Source organism: Hyaena hyaena, unplaced genomic scaffold, assembly GCF_003009895.1.
Source record: "Hyaena hyaena isolate Hyena2069 unplaced genomic scaffold, ASM300989v1 scaffold_7, whole genome shotgun sequence".
In the NCBI taxonomy this organism is placed as follows: domain Eukaryota; kingdom Metazoa; phylum Chordata; class Mammalia; order Carnivora; family Hyaenidae; genus Hyaena; species Hyaena hyaena.
Genome location: NW_024080639.1, coordinates 6699318 through 6719299, shown reverse-complemented (window position 1 = coordinate 6719299; position 19982 = coordinate 6699318). Strand labels below are relative to the sequence as shown.

Genomic DNA, 19982 nt, shown 5'->3' with positions numbered 1-19982 from the left:
TGGTTTTTCATGTATGGACTTTATTATGTTGAGGTATGTTCACTCTAAACCTACTTTGTTAAAGGTTTTATCGCTAGTGGATGTTGTGCTTTGACAAATGCTTTTTCTGCATCTATTAAAATGATCTATAACTTTAAAGAAAAGGTAGTATTAAAACTACTACAAAATTGTTTCCTAGAAGGACAATGTCACTATGTTATACCATAATTTACCTGACTTTCTTGCTTTTGACTTATAAAAATTTTTATTTTCATTTAGTCCAGCTATGTTAGTCTCTATCTTCTAAGCTTAGAGTCCTCTACCCTCCGGTGATTTTACAAATATCCACTTTTAGTTTGCCTTCAACCGATTTTTTAACTCAACAGTATTATAAATAATTCTTCACTTCCCCCATTGATTTGTGATACCTTCATTATCATATGTTACATTTATATGGGGTCTGTCTGAAGTCTACCCTGAGCTATCAATTTTACTGTTGTTATGTGTGGGCAGAGTTAAGCTCAAGAAAATATATTTGATGTGGACAAGAGTAGAGATGATAGTTTTCTGAAGGCTGATGGAAAGTAAATGAAAGGTTGAGAATAATGTTAGAGATTTGATGGTCATCAGCACAGAAATGTTCCTTCATCAAAGAAAATACATTGTTGAGAAAGAAGGATTCCTCACTGATGGAATAAGGAAAGGAGCAGAAAAGTAGGCTGAAGGAGAACAATGACAGAAACAGGAGTATTCTGTCTGGTGTTTGTATTTCAGGATATCATATCGTTTAAATCCAAAAGCAGAAATGTGAATTATTTCTGGCTTGAGATCAGATCATTAATTTAGTTATCCATTTTGTGCAGAAAGACAAACCAGTGCACACTCTGTCTTGGCAGACACAGAGAACTGCAGCTTCCTATCAATTAAGTATTACCATTGCTTAAGGAGAAAGGTGTTAAGAATTGTTCCAGAAAATGATCAAGCAGGTGACAGTTACTTGAAAATGTAGGAATCAGAGGGTGATATTTGGAGTTAAGCCTGAAACTTTCTCTGCCTAATCCCTTAAGAGTTGAAAAGCACTTTTTAGTAGCTGGGGAAAAAACTGCATGAAAAAGTACTTTTGTTTCAATGATGAAATAAGCGATGTGCTTTTTAAAACTCACTTAAAATTTTTAAAATTTTCATTTAATATTTCATTAAAATATTTTATCTGCTATTATATAGGCTAAAAGTATATATTTTAATATTTTTGTTTTTATAAAATTACATTTCTATTTACTTATATTTTTAATGTTTTACATTTGAATGCATTAAATAAGTAATAATAGTTTTAAAAATATATTCCCAGGCTTTTATTTATTTTTATTTATTTATTTTTTTTTTAGCATTTTATTTTATTTTATTTTTTACAAATAGTTTATTGTCAAATTAGTTTCCACATAACACTCAGTGCTCATCCCCACAAGTGTCCTCCTCCATGCCCATCCCTCCTCCCCCCCACATCCATCAGTCCTCAGTTTTTGTCAGCATTCAAGAGTCTCTCATGGTTTGCCTCTCTCCCTTTCCCCCACCATTTCCGCCCTTCTTCTCCCCCTTGTTCCTCCGTCAAGTTCCTCCTAATCCTCCTATACGTGCAAACATGATATTTGTCCTTCTCTGCCTGACTTATTTCGCTCAGCATAACACCCTCAAGGTCCATCCATGTTGCTACACATGGCCAGATTTCATTCTTTCTCATTGCCATGTAGTATTCCATGGTATAGATAAACCACATCTTCTTGATCCATTCATCTGTTGATGGACACTTAGGCTCTTTCCATGTTTTAGCTATTGTTGAGAGTGCTGCTATGAACATTGGGGTACATGTGCTCCTATGCATCAGCATTTCTGTATCCTTTGGGAAAATTCCTAGCAGTGCTATTGCTGGGTCATAGGGGAGTTCTATTGTTAGTTTCCTGAGGAACCTCCACACTGTTTTCCAGAGGGGCTGTACCAGTTTACATTCCCACCAACAGTGTAGGAGGGTGCCCGTTTCTCCACATCCTCGCCAGCATCTAGAGTTCTCTGATTAGCTCATTTTAGCCACTCTGACTGGCATGAGGTGGTATCTCAGTGTGGTTTTGATTTGTATTTCCCTGTTGAGGAGGGATGCTGAGCATCGTTTCATGTGTCTGTTGGCCATCTGGATGTCCTCTTTGGAGAAGTGTCTATTCATGTCTTCTGCCCATTTCTTCACTGGGTTGTTTGTTTTTCGGGCGTGTAGATTGGTGAGTTCCTTATAGATTCTGGATATTAACCCTTTATCTGATATGTCATTTGCAACTATCTTTTCCTATTCCATTGGTTGCCTATTAATTTTCTGGGTTGTTTCCTTGGCTGTGCAGAAGCTTTTAATCTTGATGAGGTCCCAACAGTTTATTTTTGCTCTTGATTCCCATGCTTTTGGGGATGTGTCAAGTAAGAAGTTGCTGCGGTGGAGGTCAAGGAGGTTGTTTCCTGCTTTCTCCTCTAGGGTGTTGATAGTTTCCTGTCTCACGTTCAGGTCCTTTATCCATTTTGAGTTTATTTTTGTGCATGGTGTGAGAAAATGATATAATTTCATTCTTCTGCATGTTGCTGTCCAATTCTCCCAACACCATCTGTTAAAAAGGCTGTCTTTTTTCCATTGGATATTCTTTCCTGCTTTGTCAAAGATGAGTTGGCTGTATACTTTTGGGTCCGCTTCTGAGTTCTCAATTCTGTTCCTTTGGTCTATGTGTCTGTTTTTGTGCCAATACCATACTGTCTTCATGATGTCAGCTTTGTAGTAGAGGCTAAAGTCTGGGATGGTGATACCTCCCGTTTTGGTTTTATTTTTCAGTATTACTTTGGCTATTCGGGGTCTTTTGTGGTTCCATACAAATTTTAGGATAGTTTGTTCTAGTTTTGAGAAATATGCTGGTGCAATTTTGATTGGAATTGCATTGAATGTGTAGAGTGCTTTAGGTAGTAATGACATCTTAACTATATTTATTCTTCCTATCCATGAGCATGGAATGTTTTTCCATTTCTTTGTGTCTTCTTCAATTTCTTTCATAAGTTTCCTATAGTTTTCATCATACAGATCTCTTGTATCCTTGGTTAGGTTTATTCCGAGGTATTTTATGGTTTTTTGTGCAATTGTGAATGTATTCCCAGGCTTTTAAATTAAATACCAGTGTGTCATTTTGCTCCAGTGATGGCTTGTGTTTATTCATGATATTTAGTTGAGAATTTCAAAACAGCACTTTGGAAGTTTTAAAATATGATAGATCATGGAGAAAGAGAACACAAATAAAACCATTTGACTTGGCACAGAAGATGGTGGTTGGATTTCAGAGAGCAGTTTTTCAACCTAGTGGAAGTAAAGGCCAAAGTACAAAGTACAGAGTATTGAAGTAATCCATGAGGATGGGGAACTAGTGGTCAAAGCTGTTTGTTGAGAAAATAGAACATCACAAGAAGGGAAGTAAATAGTCTATAGTTAACTGAAAGGGACAAAGGTAAGGTGAAATATTTTGGAAGGGGGAAGACTTTGCTGTGTATTGGAGACAAAGAATAGAGCCAACGGTATAAGTTAAAGATGTTAGAAAGAAATTTTGTAATCTAGGAGGAAAAATGGAATTTATTCTGTTGCTGATTGGTAAGTAGTAATATAATCAAGAAGGTAGTGGCTACAATAGTAGCTCAAAGAAAGATAATTCCTAGATGTTTTCATTATTTCTAGTAGCCAACTCTTGAGTTTTTTCTTATATTGTAGTATAAACATATACTAAAGAATTGTGTCCATTTTATGTTCATCCACTTATTAAATTCTACTGCTTCTATATGTACATGTGTCTCTCAGTTAACATTCTGAACTTAGTTCCTAAAGATGTAGACTCTAACTATAAAAATGTTATTCAGCACCAGTTATAATCTTGTATGTAACTAGGTACCTCATTTCCAATTTATTTTAACACACAGTTTTACTTGTCTACTGTCTACTTTAGGTTATAGCAATACGTCCTATTAGGAGGATTACACACATCCCAGGTACTTTAGAAGATGAGGATGAGGATGAAGATCATGATGACATTGTCATGCTAGAGAAAAAAATACGAACATCCAGTATGCCAGAGCAGGCCCATAAAGTCTGTGTCAAAGAGATAAAAAGGTAAATTGAAGCTAAAAAGAAGCCATTCATTTATTGGCATTTTCATTTTGATTATTAATATTAAAAATTACTGGTCATGGAAACTTGAATCTGCTTCTTTCGATCACAAAGCTGAGTTATTTGTTTTATATTCTTTGATCTTTCTCCTTTTCTTATATTTAGTATAGTCATAAACCACTACTCACTTTTTCTTTCTGTTGTCAATTCTTATCTTTCATGGCTCTCCAAATAGTCAGATTATAGCTGTGATCTGTGGAACCTTTAGATTATCCCTCTTCTTTCCTCAACTGGAAACTGATTTTTAAAGCGTTCTTAATACTCCGGAATTAACATCAACTTCCCTAATCTTTTTCTCAGTGGCTGAGTGTAAGATGTACATCACTTTCACATACAGTATGCTGTCAACATGATCACGATCACTATTGTTAACTGCTTTTTCATTGTCTTAAAGATGGGCTGTGCTTTGCTTAAACACAAGGTTCAGTTAGCGCTGTGTTCTTCATGTGTCACTTTTTTCTTCTACAGAAAGAAGATTGTAAACTCTAGAGGGCAGGGACTATCAGTTTCTTTTTGCATAAGAAAGTACATAGAAACCTTGATGACAGCATAGGGTATATGGATAATTTCAGGGATAAATAGAAAACTAACTTTCCTTACATACTTGAAACATTATAATTTTGTTGCATTTTCTTTTATTAGTGAATTATGATGAACATAATTGAATGCTCAATAACTAAAGATTGGACTCTCTGAGCTTCACAGATAAGGATCTTAGCTGTAGTTGAGGGGTATTTTATATTGACTGGCAGTTAATAAATGAGAAACATCTTATGTGGGCAAAATACTTTGTAACACGTCTATTATGGAAGTTGTATTTTTAATTAAATATCTGATATTAGGTTGTGTTTATGAGATAATTTCATCTCTGATTCCAAAAAAAAGTAAATAATTATTGTGTTATTCATGGTTAGGCACTTAACTCTTATTGTGAGAAGTAAATCAGTAGATACGTATGACTTGGGACTCCCCCTGTCAGATACTGATAAGGTCAAATTTCCAGGGTAGAATCAGATACAGTCTTCCCTTCCCCATTTCCCACAGCTTGCAGGGATCTGTTTAATTTTATTTCTTAAGTACTTCACAAAACAAAATAGGTGTTTTCAATGTTACCCGATTTCTTAAATCAATTATGCATGATATATCTGACTCAGAAAGGGAGATATGCTGCAATTTTGTGTTTTTTATGGAATCCTTCCATGTTGTGGAACATTTTTGTTATGTATTCTTTCCCCACAGACTCAAAAAAATGCCTCAGTCGATGCCAGAATATGCTCTGACTAGAAATTATTTAGAACTTATGGTGGAACTTCCTTGGAACAAAAGTACAACTGGTAAGCCAACAAAGTAAACACCCTTTCACAGTCCGATTGTCACTCAGAAAGCTCATACAGATTCTATTGGAATACCATTGATTATTTTAATGTTACTGTAGTTTCTGATGTATTTAGACAGTGAACTTGTGTCAGCTAGCTCTTGGGATCAAACAGGAAAAGAGGGTGCTACATGAAAGTGCCTCTTGCCTGATTTTAGAGAAAATAGGATTTTCTGTAACTGTTGATGTAGGTGTTTCTCAATACCAATAGTTAATCAGAAGATAAACTTACATCTAAAGAAATAGTTACATATAGTTATATAATAGAATAGTTGTGCCATTTGGAAGCTTATTTTTCTCATACAAAAACCTACTAGATGAATTTAAACTCTTTTTATCCTTCTGTCCTTCATTGGAACTGTTCTCTTTCCTGTGTATTTGCTATTTTATCTTGGGATGAAAAGTACTCTGTATTTGGATGCTCTCTTGTTAAATTTACATACAGGGTCTACTGAGTTCAACAGTGGATTGATTCCCTGAACTGCTGTTGGCATAGGAGTAGCTGTATGATTGACTTGTGAAAATTTAAAGATCTAGTATCCTGGCTACTAAAATTCTTACATTTAAAAAAGACACTAGATATTTTTTTAAATGTTAGCTCTAAAACACACATTTATACCCCCACATAGGATATGCTATACATACCAGATATATAGGATGTTGAATTTTTAATATTAAAAAAAAACTTATTAACCTACAGAGGACCATTCTTTCTGGTATTGGTAACTTAAAAAATGTTTTCCCCTCAGAGGGCCCAGAATAAAGCACCTTTGTGTTAGATTAACTATGCTGGGCCAAAGTTAAGGTTAAAATAGCTCCTTTTTAATCATTATTTTGGAAAGTAACATCTAACACATTTTTTTTTAAATTTATTTTTAATGTTTTTTATTTATTTCTAGGAGAGAAAGAGAGAGAGAGAGACAGCGTGAGCAGGGGAGGGTCAGAGAGAGAGGGAGTCACAGACTGAAACAGGCTCCAGGCTCTGAGCTGGCAGTCAGCACAGAGCCCGACGTGGGGCTCGAACCCACAAACCGCAAGATCATGACCTAAGTGAAAGTCGGACGCTCAACCAACTAAGCCACCCAGGCGCCCCACATCTAACACATTTTTAATGAATGTGTGTGGCTAGGTACTAAGATGAAATTGACCTAATCATCTTCCTTTTATTTTGACAATCCTTAGATTTCATTCCTATTACAGTTTTTAGGTTCTTGTTGTAGAAAGCGGTCTACAATTTTTTGCTAATTATTCCTTCATGAATACTTTGTAAATTTGCGTTCATCCCATTCTCTAGATTTTGCATTGTTTTTAGGTTTTTCTCTCTGTTTGAATGTTTGTCTATAAAATTAAAAGGCTAATTCATATTTCATTCTGAGAATCTGTAAATTTTCGCTAGGTTAAATCAGGTTGCACTGCTGAACTGTAGAAGAAATTGTTTAGAAACAATATTGGTTCATTTTATTACTTTCCAGTTTTATTGTGGTATAATTGATAAACAGTAAACTGTACATCTATAGTATTTACCTTCTGATACATTTTCACATATGTATGTATCTGTAATACCATCACCATAATTAAGATAGTAATGTACCCATCACGTCCTAAATTTTCTCATGCTTCTCTGTAATTTCTGCCTCCCTCTCTCCTTTTCTTCCTCATCCCCAAACAGCCACTATAGATCAGTTCATATTTTCAAAGATGTTATACAAGTGGAATGATATAGTATGTACTCGCTTTATATGATTTTTTCAGCATAATTAGAGGTCCATCCATGTTGCTGCCTAGATTAGGAATTTTTGTATGCGTTTACCTGTTGGTGGACATTGGGGTTATTTCCAGTTTTTTGGCTACTATATATAGAGCTGTTATGGCTGTTAAATTTATTTCTTATTTCATATTTGCATAACAACATTGCTTTCCAGTTGAAAGTGCTTTACCAAATTGAAGCTGAATTTCTTGGTTTAATTTTTTTTTAATTTTTAATGTTTATTTTTGAGAGACACAGAACATGAACAGGGGAGGGGCAGAGAGAGAGGGAGACACAGAATCTGAGTCAGGCTCCAGGCTCTGGGCTGTCAGCACAGAGCCCAACGCGGGGCTCGAACTCACAAACTGTGAGATCATGCCCTGAGCCAAAGTCGGACGCTCAACCGACTGAGCAACCCAGGCGCCCCGGTTTAATTCTTAATTCAGAATCTTTTTTGGAAACTCAATAGTGAGATGAATGCGGGCAAGCGTGGAGTCCCGTTGAATCACTCTCCCATTGTGCCACATGATCAATTTGAAGTCGGCTGTTGGTCTGGATCTAGCTGGGCTGTGGGGAAGTCCACTTTGGTTCTGATAGGCTTCTGTTAACTCAGTGCCTATTTTTTAAGGGTGCATATAGTAGCTATAGTATAATGGCCGGAGAATATTAAAATTGCAGATTTGATTATTTGCCATTAGTAGCCTAGTAAGTTGCTTTCGGCTAACTCTCCACTTGTCTTATTTAAAAAGTGAACTTAATTAATAATCAGGAATTTTTACCAAGCTTATACAGTATAATTGTATAGATTTTGGAGTAAAATGTTTATTTGAACACAAGAGTGCTGGCTCCTATTCTTTACTGAAAGAAACCAGAAAATATAAAAATGGGAAAATGCTGTTACTATTTTCACGACTAGGGAAGGCGGCCACCCACATGCCAGAAACTCAAGAGAGTTTCTGCTGGCTGTGTGTCAGCATTAGAGATGCGCAGCACTCGTGTTCCCCACGTGGAAATACTTGTCATGTATTCCAGCAGAGAACTGAAGATTCGTAAATTGTAGTATCAAAGAAGGCATGTTTAAAACATCTTAAACCATTCCTGTATAGAATTAGATTTAAATAATTCCTATGAATATGGTTAAAAAACTTTGAAAATGTCTTTCATAATCTTTGAAAGAGAAGCTTACCTAAGTAGAGATCCTCAAAAGCAGAAAGGAAAGATTTGGAGGAAAGAAGTTTCCTAATTTTCCTATCTTGACTAGAAAGAGGCAATACAGCTCAGAGCCTGGAGCCTGTTTCAGAATCTGTATCTCCCTCTCTCTCTGACCCTCCCTTGCTCACGCTGTCTCTCTTTCTCCTAGAAATAAATAAAAATATTTAAGAAAAAAAAAAAGAAAGAGGCAATAGAGGGGCGCCTGGGTGGCTCAGTCGGTTGAGTGTCCGGCTTTGGCTCAGGTCATGATCTCGCAGTTTGTGGATTCGAGCCCCGCTTCGGGCTCTGTGCTGACAGCTAGCTCAGAGCCTGGAGCCTGCTTCACATTCTGTGTCTCCCTCTCTCTCTGACCCTCCCCTGCTCACACCCTCTCTCTCTCTCAAAAATAAAGTATAAAAAATATAAAAAAAAAAACAAAGAAAAAGAGGCAATAGATACTATTTCAGTCTTCCAGTTGTAAATAGAGAACTATATGTTCAGGTAAGTTTTAGATTTTTTACATGTATTATTACATGTATTATTTTACATGTATTATTCAAAATAGCATGCATTCTGAACCATTAAAAAGAATAATCAGAAAAAAATGTTTCCTATATAAAGACACAAAACAATAATTTATATAGGCTAGAAATGATCTTTTCTTAAACGTTTGAGGAACTTTTTAAAATTGTCTTCATTTGGCATGTTTCTTAGAAGAACTTCTTTCAGAGTATTATCATTTTTTTCTAAATTGCATGGAATTATATTCTTAGACTACTAAATGCTAATTAGGGGTGGATGTTGCATTGTAACAAGTGCCTTGTTAGGTACAAAATGACATTTTGATGGAAAGTTTTTCTTCTTGTGCATGGTGATGTAATAAATATATTGATAACCTAATATTAAACCATATTTGCATAACTAAAATAAATCCCACTGGGACTTAGTAGATTATTCTTAATAGATCTGATTTATTAGCATTTTAATACTTAGAGCTATACAAATGGGATTGGTCTGAAGTTTTCTTTTGTGTTTGCTGTGGTAGGTTTTTAGAGTCTAGGTAAACAGTGCCTAACATTTGGGAAACTTCCTATCTGTCATTTATTCATGTATTCAGTAGTTGGAATCTGAAGCCAGGAAAGGGGGAAGAAATTTTGTTTTTCCCTTTCCAAATTACTCAGCCTGAAGTAAAAGTAATATATAAAATATATATATTACTGCGAGCTAGGTTTTTCAGACTAGCTTGGGAACCAAACCACCTTTTAAGGCTATTTTTTTTTTCCTCTGCAGGAAAAATGCAGAGCAGTTCCCAAATAACAGATCAAAAGAGTAGGCTTGTGTATGTTTTCTCTTTCCCAGCCTCTCCTCTCACTATCAGTATGATTATGTGACCATGTGTTACCCCTGGGTGTCATGCAGCTGATGAATTCATGCTAGCGTTCATGAGTATTTAATGATTTAATTAAGTATTTGAAGTAGTAGAGCACATCAGGAAACCTGATGAAAGCTTGATGTAGAAACAAACCCAATTCATACCTTCCTGGTGAGACTGTGACAGTTCTTTGCCCCTTAATATTTTTTTTGACCCAGAACTTCTGTCTATAGAAGGTTAGTTGGAGGAAAAAAATAGGGATATATGTGAGGATTTAATTACAAGGATGCACAGTAAAACATTCTTTATAACTATAAACATTTGTAGATAACCTTAAATGCTCAGCAATAGGGAATTATTTAAATGAGTATGGATAATTAGATAATGGAATATTATGTAGTCACTAAAATGTTTCTAGAAAATACATTTGACACTGAAAGGTGTCCATATTAAGTGAAAAAACATTTTACAAAACTTGAAGGCATCATATAATCTCATTTTGAAAAATCAGTCTGAAAGCACATGTATGCACACTCACACAACCATCAAGAATACATACCAAAGTGAAGGTAGAGGTGCTCTCTTGAGGACATGAGATTATGGGTAACTGTATTCTTTTCTTTTTTTAAATGAGTGTCATTCGTTTTTCTGGAATGAGCACACATTACTTCTGCAATAAGAAAAAAAATACTTTAAAAAAGAAGGAGCAAATGCTAACACAAATGGAATATGTAGAAATGTCTCCATGTAAATAATGCATGTCTAGAAAAAATACTCATTTCATGAGTATTATTCCTTGAATTTTTAATTGTGTAGTGCTTACTAGTTCTGTTGATACTAAATTCTCTTAAGCAAAAGCAAGTCTGGGTCTCTTGCAGACTCATGTAGAAAGATCCACTTCTGTTCTTGTCACGTTTATTTTCTAAAACATGTTTTGACTCTTGCTAGCCTTAAAAGGAGTCCTTCCATTTAAAAATTCTATGTGCTGGGGCAGCTGGGTGTCTCATTCGGTTAAATGTTTGACTCTTGATTTTGGCTCAAGTCATTATCTCCTGGTTCATGAGATCGAGCCCTGTGTCAGGTTCTGTGCTGATAGCACGGAGCCTCCTTGGGTTTCTCTTTCTCTCTGCTTCTCCCCCACTAGCGCATGTGCATGCTGCTCTCTGAAAATTAATAAATAAATATTTTAAAAATAAACATAAAAATTCTATGTGCTTGCTTCTGTTGGGTTATATGACAGACCATCTGGACATTCGAGCCGCCCGGGTTCTTCTGGATAATGATCACTATGCTATGGAAAAATTGAAGAAAAGAGTGCTGGAATACCTGGCTGTCAGACAGCTGAAAAACAACCTGAAAGGCCCCATTCTTTGCTTTGTTGGCCCTCCTGGAGTTGGTAAGACAAGTGTGGGAAGATCAGTGGCCAAGACTCTTGGTCGAGAGTTCCACAGGATTGCACTTGGAGGAGTGTGTGATCAGTCCGACATTCGAGGACACAGGTAAGATACTTCTCTCAGTTCAATCTCTGGTTCTCTGTTTTAATTGACTAGAGCCCCTCAAAAGCCAAGACATTATATATATATATATATATTTTTTTTTTCTCTAAGGGATATTTGTAATACCTTGAATCAAAAGAACGTTTACAGTATTTACATAAAGTACATCTGTCGGATATTTATAGCTAGCCTAGCGCCTCTACCATAATAGTGTACCCAAACTAACCTTGGTATTTGTATGACAATGGATAGTAAGTCTCTGCCTCAGATTTTCTGGAATCTCATTTGAGTGCAATTGTAAATTAGTCATGGTTAGATATTACAGTATTTTTACATTCACTTTGGCCCAGTAGCATTTCATAATGACCCTTAACTCTTAGAATTTAAAAAGTAAGTATACAACAGCTGGGGCAGGTAGGAAGAGGTAAGAAATCTTTGATAACAAATATATGTTTGCAGTTTCTTTTTTATTTTTTTTTCATGTTTTTATTTATTTTTGAGTGTGAGAGACAGAGACAGACAATGAGTGAGAGAAGAACAGAGAGAGAGAGAGAGACAGAGACATAGAGAGACAGAATCTGAAGCAGGCTCCAGACTCTGAGCTGTCAGCACAGAGCCTGACGTGGGGCTCAAACTCAGAACCGTGAGATCATGTCCTGAGCCGAAGTCAGACATTTAACTGATTGAGCCACCCAGGGGCCCCTATATTTGCAGTTTAAACTTTCTTTTAAGGAGGCTGGTTTTCAGTATACCTATGAGTAATGAGGAAAAGGGTTAGGATAATTATTAAGATGTATCCTTGCATTTTTGACCCACTTTCTATAAAAATACATTAAACTGTGAGAGCTGTGTCTCTCTTTATCTGACATTATTAGATTTACATGTTATGTTCATTGTTTCTGGTCTCTGTTGCTCAGTTTGGACGATGCTTTGGAAAAGCATGAACTTCTGTTTCAAGGTTAAAGGGTTTCCTAGCGGTTGCAAGTTTGAGAAAACATACATATCTATAGTGTAGTGTATGCATTAAAGAACATTTTAAAATATAGAATATTTAAAAATGTAGAAATCATGAATGCTTATAAAAGAATATAATGTTCTATACCTGAAACTAACATCAATATTTCAATTTTAAAAAAAAATTTTTTCTAACTTTTTTAACGTTTCATTTATTTTTGAGAAAGAGACAGAGTGCAAGTGGGGGACGGGCAGAGAGAGAGAGGGAGACACAGAATCCAAAGCAGGGTCCAGGCTTTAAGCTGTCAGCACAGAGCCCCATGCGGGGCTCGAACTCACGAGCAGAGAGATAATGACCTGAGCCTCAGCTCGGTGCTTAACTGACTGAGCCACCCAGGTGCCTCTGCCAAAAAAAAAAATTGTTTTAAAGAATTTGCTTAACTTCCAATAGAAAGTAATTAAACTGAAGATAAAACTTCTCAGGATCATTCCATCAGTCTTAAAGTTTTTAAAGCAATCTAAATTATAAATGAAGTCTTTGAAAAACATGCCAGTGCAGACAGTGAACAACTGCCAGTGGCCACAGGTAATTTAAATGCATATTTACAGTTTGGTGAAAATGGATTAAATTTGGATTATAGGAGAAAAAAGAATATGATGTCTTTTATAATGTCTTGTTTTCCATTTGTCTTATTCACAGGATCATTGGCCTTAGAAGAGGGTGGGAAACACTTTTAGAAACTTTACCATGAAAAGTGATTCTTTTTCTCTAATTTATAATTTTTATGCATTAAAGAAAAATCATTCCAATATTTTAATAAATAAGCAATGAGGGGTGCACATTAGGTCAGGGAATTGATCTGGGTCATTCTGGCAATTTTAAACAATATTTTTGTCACCTAGACTTGCTTATTCTCACATGTGCCACTAGAGGCTGTAGTTTGCTTTTGTAAAGAACTTGGCACCTTGTACCAATCTTGGAGAAACTGAATCTAGGACCTGAATTTTTTTATTTTAGCTAGAGAGCTTGAGTGTTTCCCACTCAAGTGACTTGATTCATGCATTCAAAGTTTTTTTAGTTTATTTCTTTCAGTATCTGTAGCACAGTATTGTGTAAGCATTTGATGGAATTTAGAGAGGAATTTATGGAATTGATGTCATGAGCACATGACCAGTAGGCAGTTTGTCCTGTTTCTTGCCACAGTGATATTGCTTATTCAGTATGGCTTAGAAAGCACTTGTTCAGTGCCTCACATATAGTGAGCATTCAATAAAAAGTAGCTTTAACTATTCTTTACTTTTAAATTCTCAGGAGAACAAGTTTACATTTAACACCTTCAGTGAGTTTTTATAAAATTCAGTCTGATTTTTTTTAAAGTTTATTTATTTTTGAGAGAGGAGGGGAGAGCATGAGTAGAGGAGGGGTAGAGAGAGAGAGGGAGAGAATCCCAAGCTGGTTTCACACTGTTAGCACTGAGCCCAACATGGGACTCAATACCACGAACTAAGAGATTGTGACTTGAGCCAAAATCAAGAGTCGGACACTTAACTGAGCCACCTAGGTGCCCCAATCTGATTTTTAATTAGTACTTAAAATAACCTGTTGTTGGCATTACTATTTATGTGGCAGAATTGTGGGAAAATGTATTTCTGTGATATGTGTTAGTGGGTAGTATGTAAAGTCACACTTCTCACTATTTTGTGTGAACATTGTTGGTTTTAAATAGAACTCTTTTTTCAGTCTTTACTGATACTGATAAATACACAATTTGTTCAAGTGAGTGTACTTTCACGTGTATGGCTATCATTAAAAACATTGAACCTACTACGAGTCTTGTGTAAAATGAGGATATATATTTGCCTAAAAAATATGTATAAATAGAAGCTTTCTAGAAATGTATGGTATGTGCAGAGGCTGTGATCATTGCCAAATAAAAGGGATGTGGATTAGTCTATGAATCATTCTACTGTGGCTGCTACTGAGTACTCCCTAGCCATCACTGTTCCAGATGTTTCATTAAACACTGCAGCAACCTGCTCTTGTGCTACTGGGGCCTTATTACCCATCTGCCTTCCTAAATTATCAAAGCCTGGAGAAAATATTTATTTGGAAACCCATTTGGAAGCAGGTAGAGAGTGGGGTTGTTACGGTGAGCAGAGATAGAGAGCGTAGTATGGGCTTATGTCAGACCTATGGATTGGAGGTGAATAGGAGAGGAGGAAGAACAGTAGCTAATAGCACAACCATGGGGTGGAGTTCGTGGGAACAAGTGGTTCCATGTGACAGTTGAAGCATTTTGGAAACACCCAGGTCTTGGCATTTAAGTACTGATCACATGCTCACAATTAGAGTTCATGCAAAGTTTTGTTTTTCCTCAGCCTCTGAGTAGGCACCACTGTTCTGCAGTCTTAAAATAGCCAAGGAAAAACAGAGCTGCTTTATATTATCTTCCTTGCTTATGCTCTTGATTTTGTCACTCACTTTTTCTTTTTTCCCCATGCTTGGAACTCTGTCATTTTGCTAGAAATACCTGTTTATGTGAAGGAAGGTGCTAGTAAGTTAGAAATTTATTTTAAAAACAAAAGTGTGTCTTAGAATTCAATGATAATGAAGTGAGAGATGGGGAAGAAAGACTTCATTTACATTTAAATCTTAAACTTGAAAAATAGTGATATGATTTTACATTGACCCATTGTTTTTGATCCTGTTAATTTTGAGTGGCTTAAAGGAAGAAGAGTCAGGTTTATTAATGCAGCTTTTCAGTCATCTCAACATTTCTCATTTGGGTCTGTCTCCATTGGGATTTTTCTGTCCACTTTTGGGAACTCTGTTCCTATAAGTTTTTACAGCTTAACATTTTTATATTTAAATATTACATTTTTAAAGAATTTAAATCAGTTCATAGAAATTAAATATAACCACTTCTTTTAGGATGAAGTTGTATGAAATAATGTTTCTATAATCATTTTTCATAAGTTGTTTCTTGGTGAAATATACTTATTGCTGCATCTCAAGTTATTGTTGATAGTACCTCTTTGGAAGTAGTATGCCAGCTGTTTGTTCAGATAATAAAATTATATCATTGCAAGGAATCTTTGGCTCATACAGGATGAGAACAAAAATAAACTTTTGCTTTCCACATTGATACATTTTTGTATGTAACCTGAAATGGTAATTTTTAAAACATTTTTAAAGTTTATTTATTTATTTATTGGGTGGGGGGGGCGAGGCAGCAAAGAGAAGGAGAGAGAATCCCAAAAGGCTCCACGCTGTCAGCACCGATCCCAATGCAGGGCTCCAACTCACAAGCCCACGAGATCATGACCTGAGCCAAAATCTAGAGCCAGATGCTTAACCAACTGAACCACCCAGGCGCCCCAGAAATGGTGATGTTTTAAATACATTAACTGTTTTATTATTAGTCTCCATAAGGGGAAAATAAGCAAAGCAGCAAGCTTTCAATCTGCTTTTAGCATAGTATGCCAGACATGTCATGGTTTGCTCACCATCCTCTATAACCTGTATTTGCATGTAGCTCTTCTTGGCCTCTTTAAAATTTAGTTTCATTTTAAGGCCCCATTCAAGGCTTTTTCCATTAGTATATGTGCAGTCAGTTATGATCTTACTCTTCTCTAAACTGACCACTTACTATATATTGTTTTCTTTTAATTAAATAATATAGGCCTCTGGCATTTACAGTACATTATTGTAGAGATAAGACATAAATATAGAACAAGTATAAGCTCTTTAGAGTAGCATTTTTAGCATGTCTTATTCTCCTTTTTATCACTCCATGGTGTATAGCACAGTGCCAAACATGGTAAGTGCTCTCTAAATGCTTTGTGAATTCAGATAAGATTAAAACATAATTATATTTTGGAAGTCTTATGGTCCTTTAAGTGAGTGCATCCATACAAATGAGTGCATAAAACGATTTAGGAATGACTGCTAGAAGAATAACAATTTGATTTATTATGACATGCTATTTTAAAGACTTTTTAATTCCTTAAAGACTGTTTTCCTTTTGACATCATTAGGATCTCTTTTAAAGCTTATCACTCCCAGTTGAAGGGATATATATATACACCTTTGGTAGAAAATTTGGAAATAGTTTTTAAAAGGAAAAAAACTCGTTTTTTGTTTTTTTTTACTATACAAAGATTTATCACTGTTAATATTTTATTTCCTGCCGGACTTTTCAATGGCAGCTTTTGTCCTTTTTTAAAAAAGTAATTGTAGTGGAAACTAACTTGACAATAAACTATTTAAGAAAAAAAATAAAAATATAAAAAGCAATTGTAATCCTACTCTTTTGACTTAATATCACAACATATGATTTTTATATTACAAATTCTTTGTAAATGTCACATCAGTAGTTTATTATTGAGAGAGACAGATCATGAGTGGGGGAGGGGCAGAGAGACATAGAGACACAGAATCCAAAGCAGGCTCACAGAGCCTGATGCGGGGCTCTAACTCAGAAGCTGTGAGATCATGACCTGAGCCAAAGTTGGATGCTTAACCAGCTGAGCCCTCCAGGCGCCCCTATTCCTGTTATTTAGAAACTGTTAGTGGCAGTGACAGGCTGACCAGCCTTTTGGCTTATGATTTGAAGATGTCCAGGCACAGAGTAGTAAAGTAGTTGATTACCATGGAGCTCCTGTAAATAGAGGATATTGTCTGTAGTTTTTTGAAGCATAAACCAGACTATATTTTGGAACATGAAAAATGTTGATCTTGTAACTTAAAATTTTGAACCGTGTAGACACTTTTGGTTTTGTGTATTTCATATAGTAATCCTTATAAACCTATGAACTGCCTGTACCAATTACAAGAAAAATATGAATTCATGTATTTTTAAAATTAACTTCAATTTTAAGAAAAACTTTTACGTAATCATGTATTTAGGCTGAATAATAAGTAATTGAAGAGATATAGTCTTTGCAAACTTCCCTATATTGGGCTATGTTGCTTCCTAGATGTTGTATCATGAGGAAGGATATGACAGTATGTAGTTTGCCCTCAAAAAAGTTATAGTTTGTGAAAGAGTATTAATTTCATTAATTTCCTACTTATGTGGTTTTTCAGGAGGATATTTTGGTATGCTAATTTGTTTTTTAAAAGCGGTTATAGGGGCACCTGGGTGGTTCAGTCAGTTAAGCATCCGACTTCAGCTCAGGTCATGATCTCACGGTTCATGAACTTGAGCCCCACTTCAGGTGAGTTTGAGCCCTGCTTTGGGCTCTGCACTAATGTTGTGGAGCCTGCTTGGGATTCTCTCTCCCTGTCTCTCCATCCCCATCACATTTTTATTTTGTGTATTGCTACACTTTCCAGTATCTGATTCATATTCCAAATGTTTATTCAAAGTATACCTGTATCTTTAGTCAGTGAATTGCATGCTCCCATACCTTCTGGCAAAGGATGTAGCACATTATAGATATTTTCCACAGCTTATAGGCCCTACGTAATGGTTCTCTTCTTAGCTTGACCTCTAGACTAGAGTTACATATTTGGGGGATGTCGTCACCTCACCTGCGATTGAAGGACACTAAGGGCATTGCATGTGCTTGGTGCTTTGAATGACATGAACAACAATGAACATCTTTTGGAGGCTTACTATATGCCAGGCGCTATGCTGTGTGCTTTACCTTTTATGCTCTCTCATAATCATATAATCTGTGAGATTGGCAGTTATTATACCCATTTTCCAGATGAGGAAACTGAAACTTAGATCAAGTTATTTGTTCAAAGCAGTATTCAAACACTTGCATGGCCTTCACAGTGGTGATACTTTGTTTGGGTCCTGGCATGGTTGGTCTGATGTCATTAAATAAATAGAAAAAACAGCTTCTATTCAGGAAACAATCTGACTGCTCTGTATCCAGGATCTACTCTATGATAAGACCCACTCTCTGTCATCGGAATGCTCACTGGCTCTTTAGAGGAGGCTGAATATTGATACCAGAAACTAAGTTGTAACTACATCAGATGAATTGTAGGGCCAGTAAATGCTGTAGATGTTGCATTATTGGAAACATCACTTTGTGAGAGATGGTCAGGAAAAAAATTTTTTAGAATTTCTGGATATACATAGGTAGGAAGAGTATTCAGGGCAGGAAGGTACCATATTAACAGAAGTTAAAAAACATAAAGGGTATAGTAGGATTGTGCTTGTGGATAATGCAAGAACATAGTGGCAGCAAGTCAGGGAGGCTGGTGGGGACAGCATTTTGAAGAGCCTTGAATTCCAGCCAAAGGAATTTGGATTTATGCTGTAGGCTCTGGGAAGCAATGGAAGGTTTAGGAGGAGTTGTTTATGGTTTAATATCTTTTTTTCTGCTTCTTTAGAAAGGTCCCCTGCCTAGAATACTATTTTCTCTCCATGACTTTAGGTCATTAGTACCTGGTTTTGAAATCTGCCTGTCAAAAACAGTACGGAAAGGAAAGAAGTTGATGCAGCAAAAGTGACTCAGACGCTTTGCATTTTGTTTTGATTGTTTTTGTGTTTTGTTTTGTTTTAATTTCCCTTCCCTACTTATTCACAGAATACTGGCAAATCTGTGAGTAACTTTGAGTCTTGTCCTTCCTGTATCCCATTCTGAAATCTTGAACGTGCTAACTCCTTATTGTAACAGGACAGTATTTATTATACTTGGTTCCAGGGCCTCAGTCACCCTCTTTTGATGTAAGGCATTCCCACGATGTATTTAAGGCTTTCTTGCCTTTTCAAAAGTTACTGTATTTATTCTCTCCTGCTTTATACCAGTCATGTGGTAAAACTGAGTCCTCCGTGAATCGGCTTTTTACAGATCATAAGATAACTGTTGCTATCACATTTGCCATTGATCAGTTTCTTGTAGGCAGTCACCCTTTTATGCCTTTTCACAAACAGCATCTGCTTTGCAGATGGCCTAGGCAGCAAGGTTATAATTAAAATTGGTAAATTGCTACTTAAAATTAAGTTTTGTGGGCTTTGTAAAAAAGGCACTTTTTTTCAGTTGGACAAACATATTTGTTTTTATTCATGCCACCCTCTACATCTGTCACAATTATATAGATGATTCTTGTTCAGATATAATAAGGAGCCTCTAATACATTAGTGCACAGCAAAATATCTGGCTGAACTTGGGCATAACAATGTGTATAGGATGAACCCAGTTTTATTCAAAAGGCCAGAATTAATGGAATTTTGATAGACATACTATTGACCCCAAATCTTACTATAATTACAGACTATTGCCTCTGAAAATAAAATAATTGGGGATTTTTCTTTCTTCTTTTTGGTCTATATTTTGAGTGGTCATTTGAACCACTTCTGATTTCCTTCATGAAGATGATGATGATATTTTAACCAGCCCTGGGACAACCATTTCAGTGTGTAAAAAATGCTTGTGTTGAGGGAGGGTAAGGAGGCTCCTTTGGACGTTTTGAAATCCTGAAAAGTAAGAATCAGAATCCTATGCTTAAGTATAATGTTTTTCAGGTTCACTAAATGACAAAAATGAGCAACAATTCTTCCAGTATTATGGATAACTTATAGCTAACATTAAATAGAAAATAAGAATTGAATCTAATAACTCTTGGTTGTATCAAAGAACTTTTTAAATATCTAGTACGTCTTTGCTGTGTTACT

General features: G+C 35.8%; 1 protein-coding gene across 1 annotated transcript in view; it reads left to right on the top strand.

The window, feature by feature from the left end:
• Positions 1–19982, top strand: part of LONP2 (lon peptidase 2, peroxisomal) — a 103912-nt gene that overhangs the window by 22826 nt on the left and 61104 nt on the right. The window contains exons 5-7 of the mRNA XM_039242144.1: positions 3990–4153; positions 5450–5544; positions 11136–11394. Coding sequence (XP_039098075.1) covers positions 3990–4153; positions 5450–5544; positions 11136–11394 — 518 coding nt within the window. The remainder of the gene's footprint in view (positions 1–3989; positions 4154–5449; positions 5545–11135; positions 11395–19982) is intronic.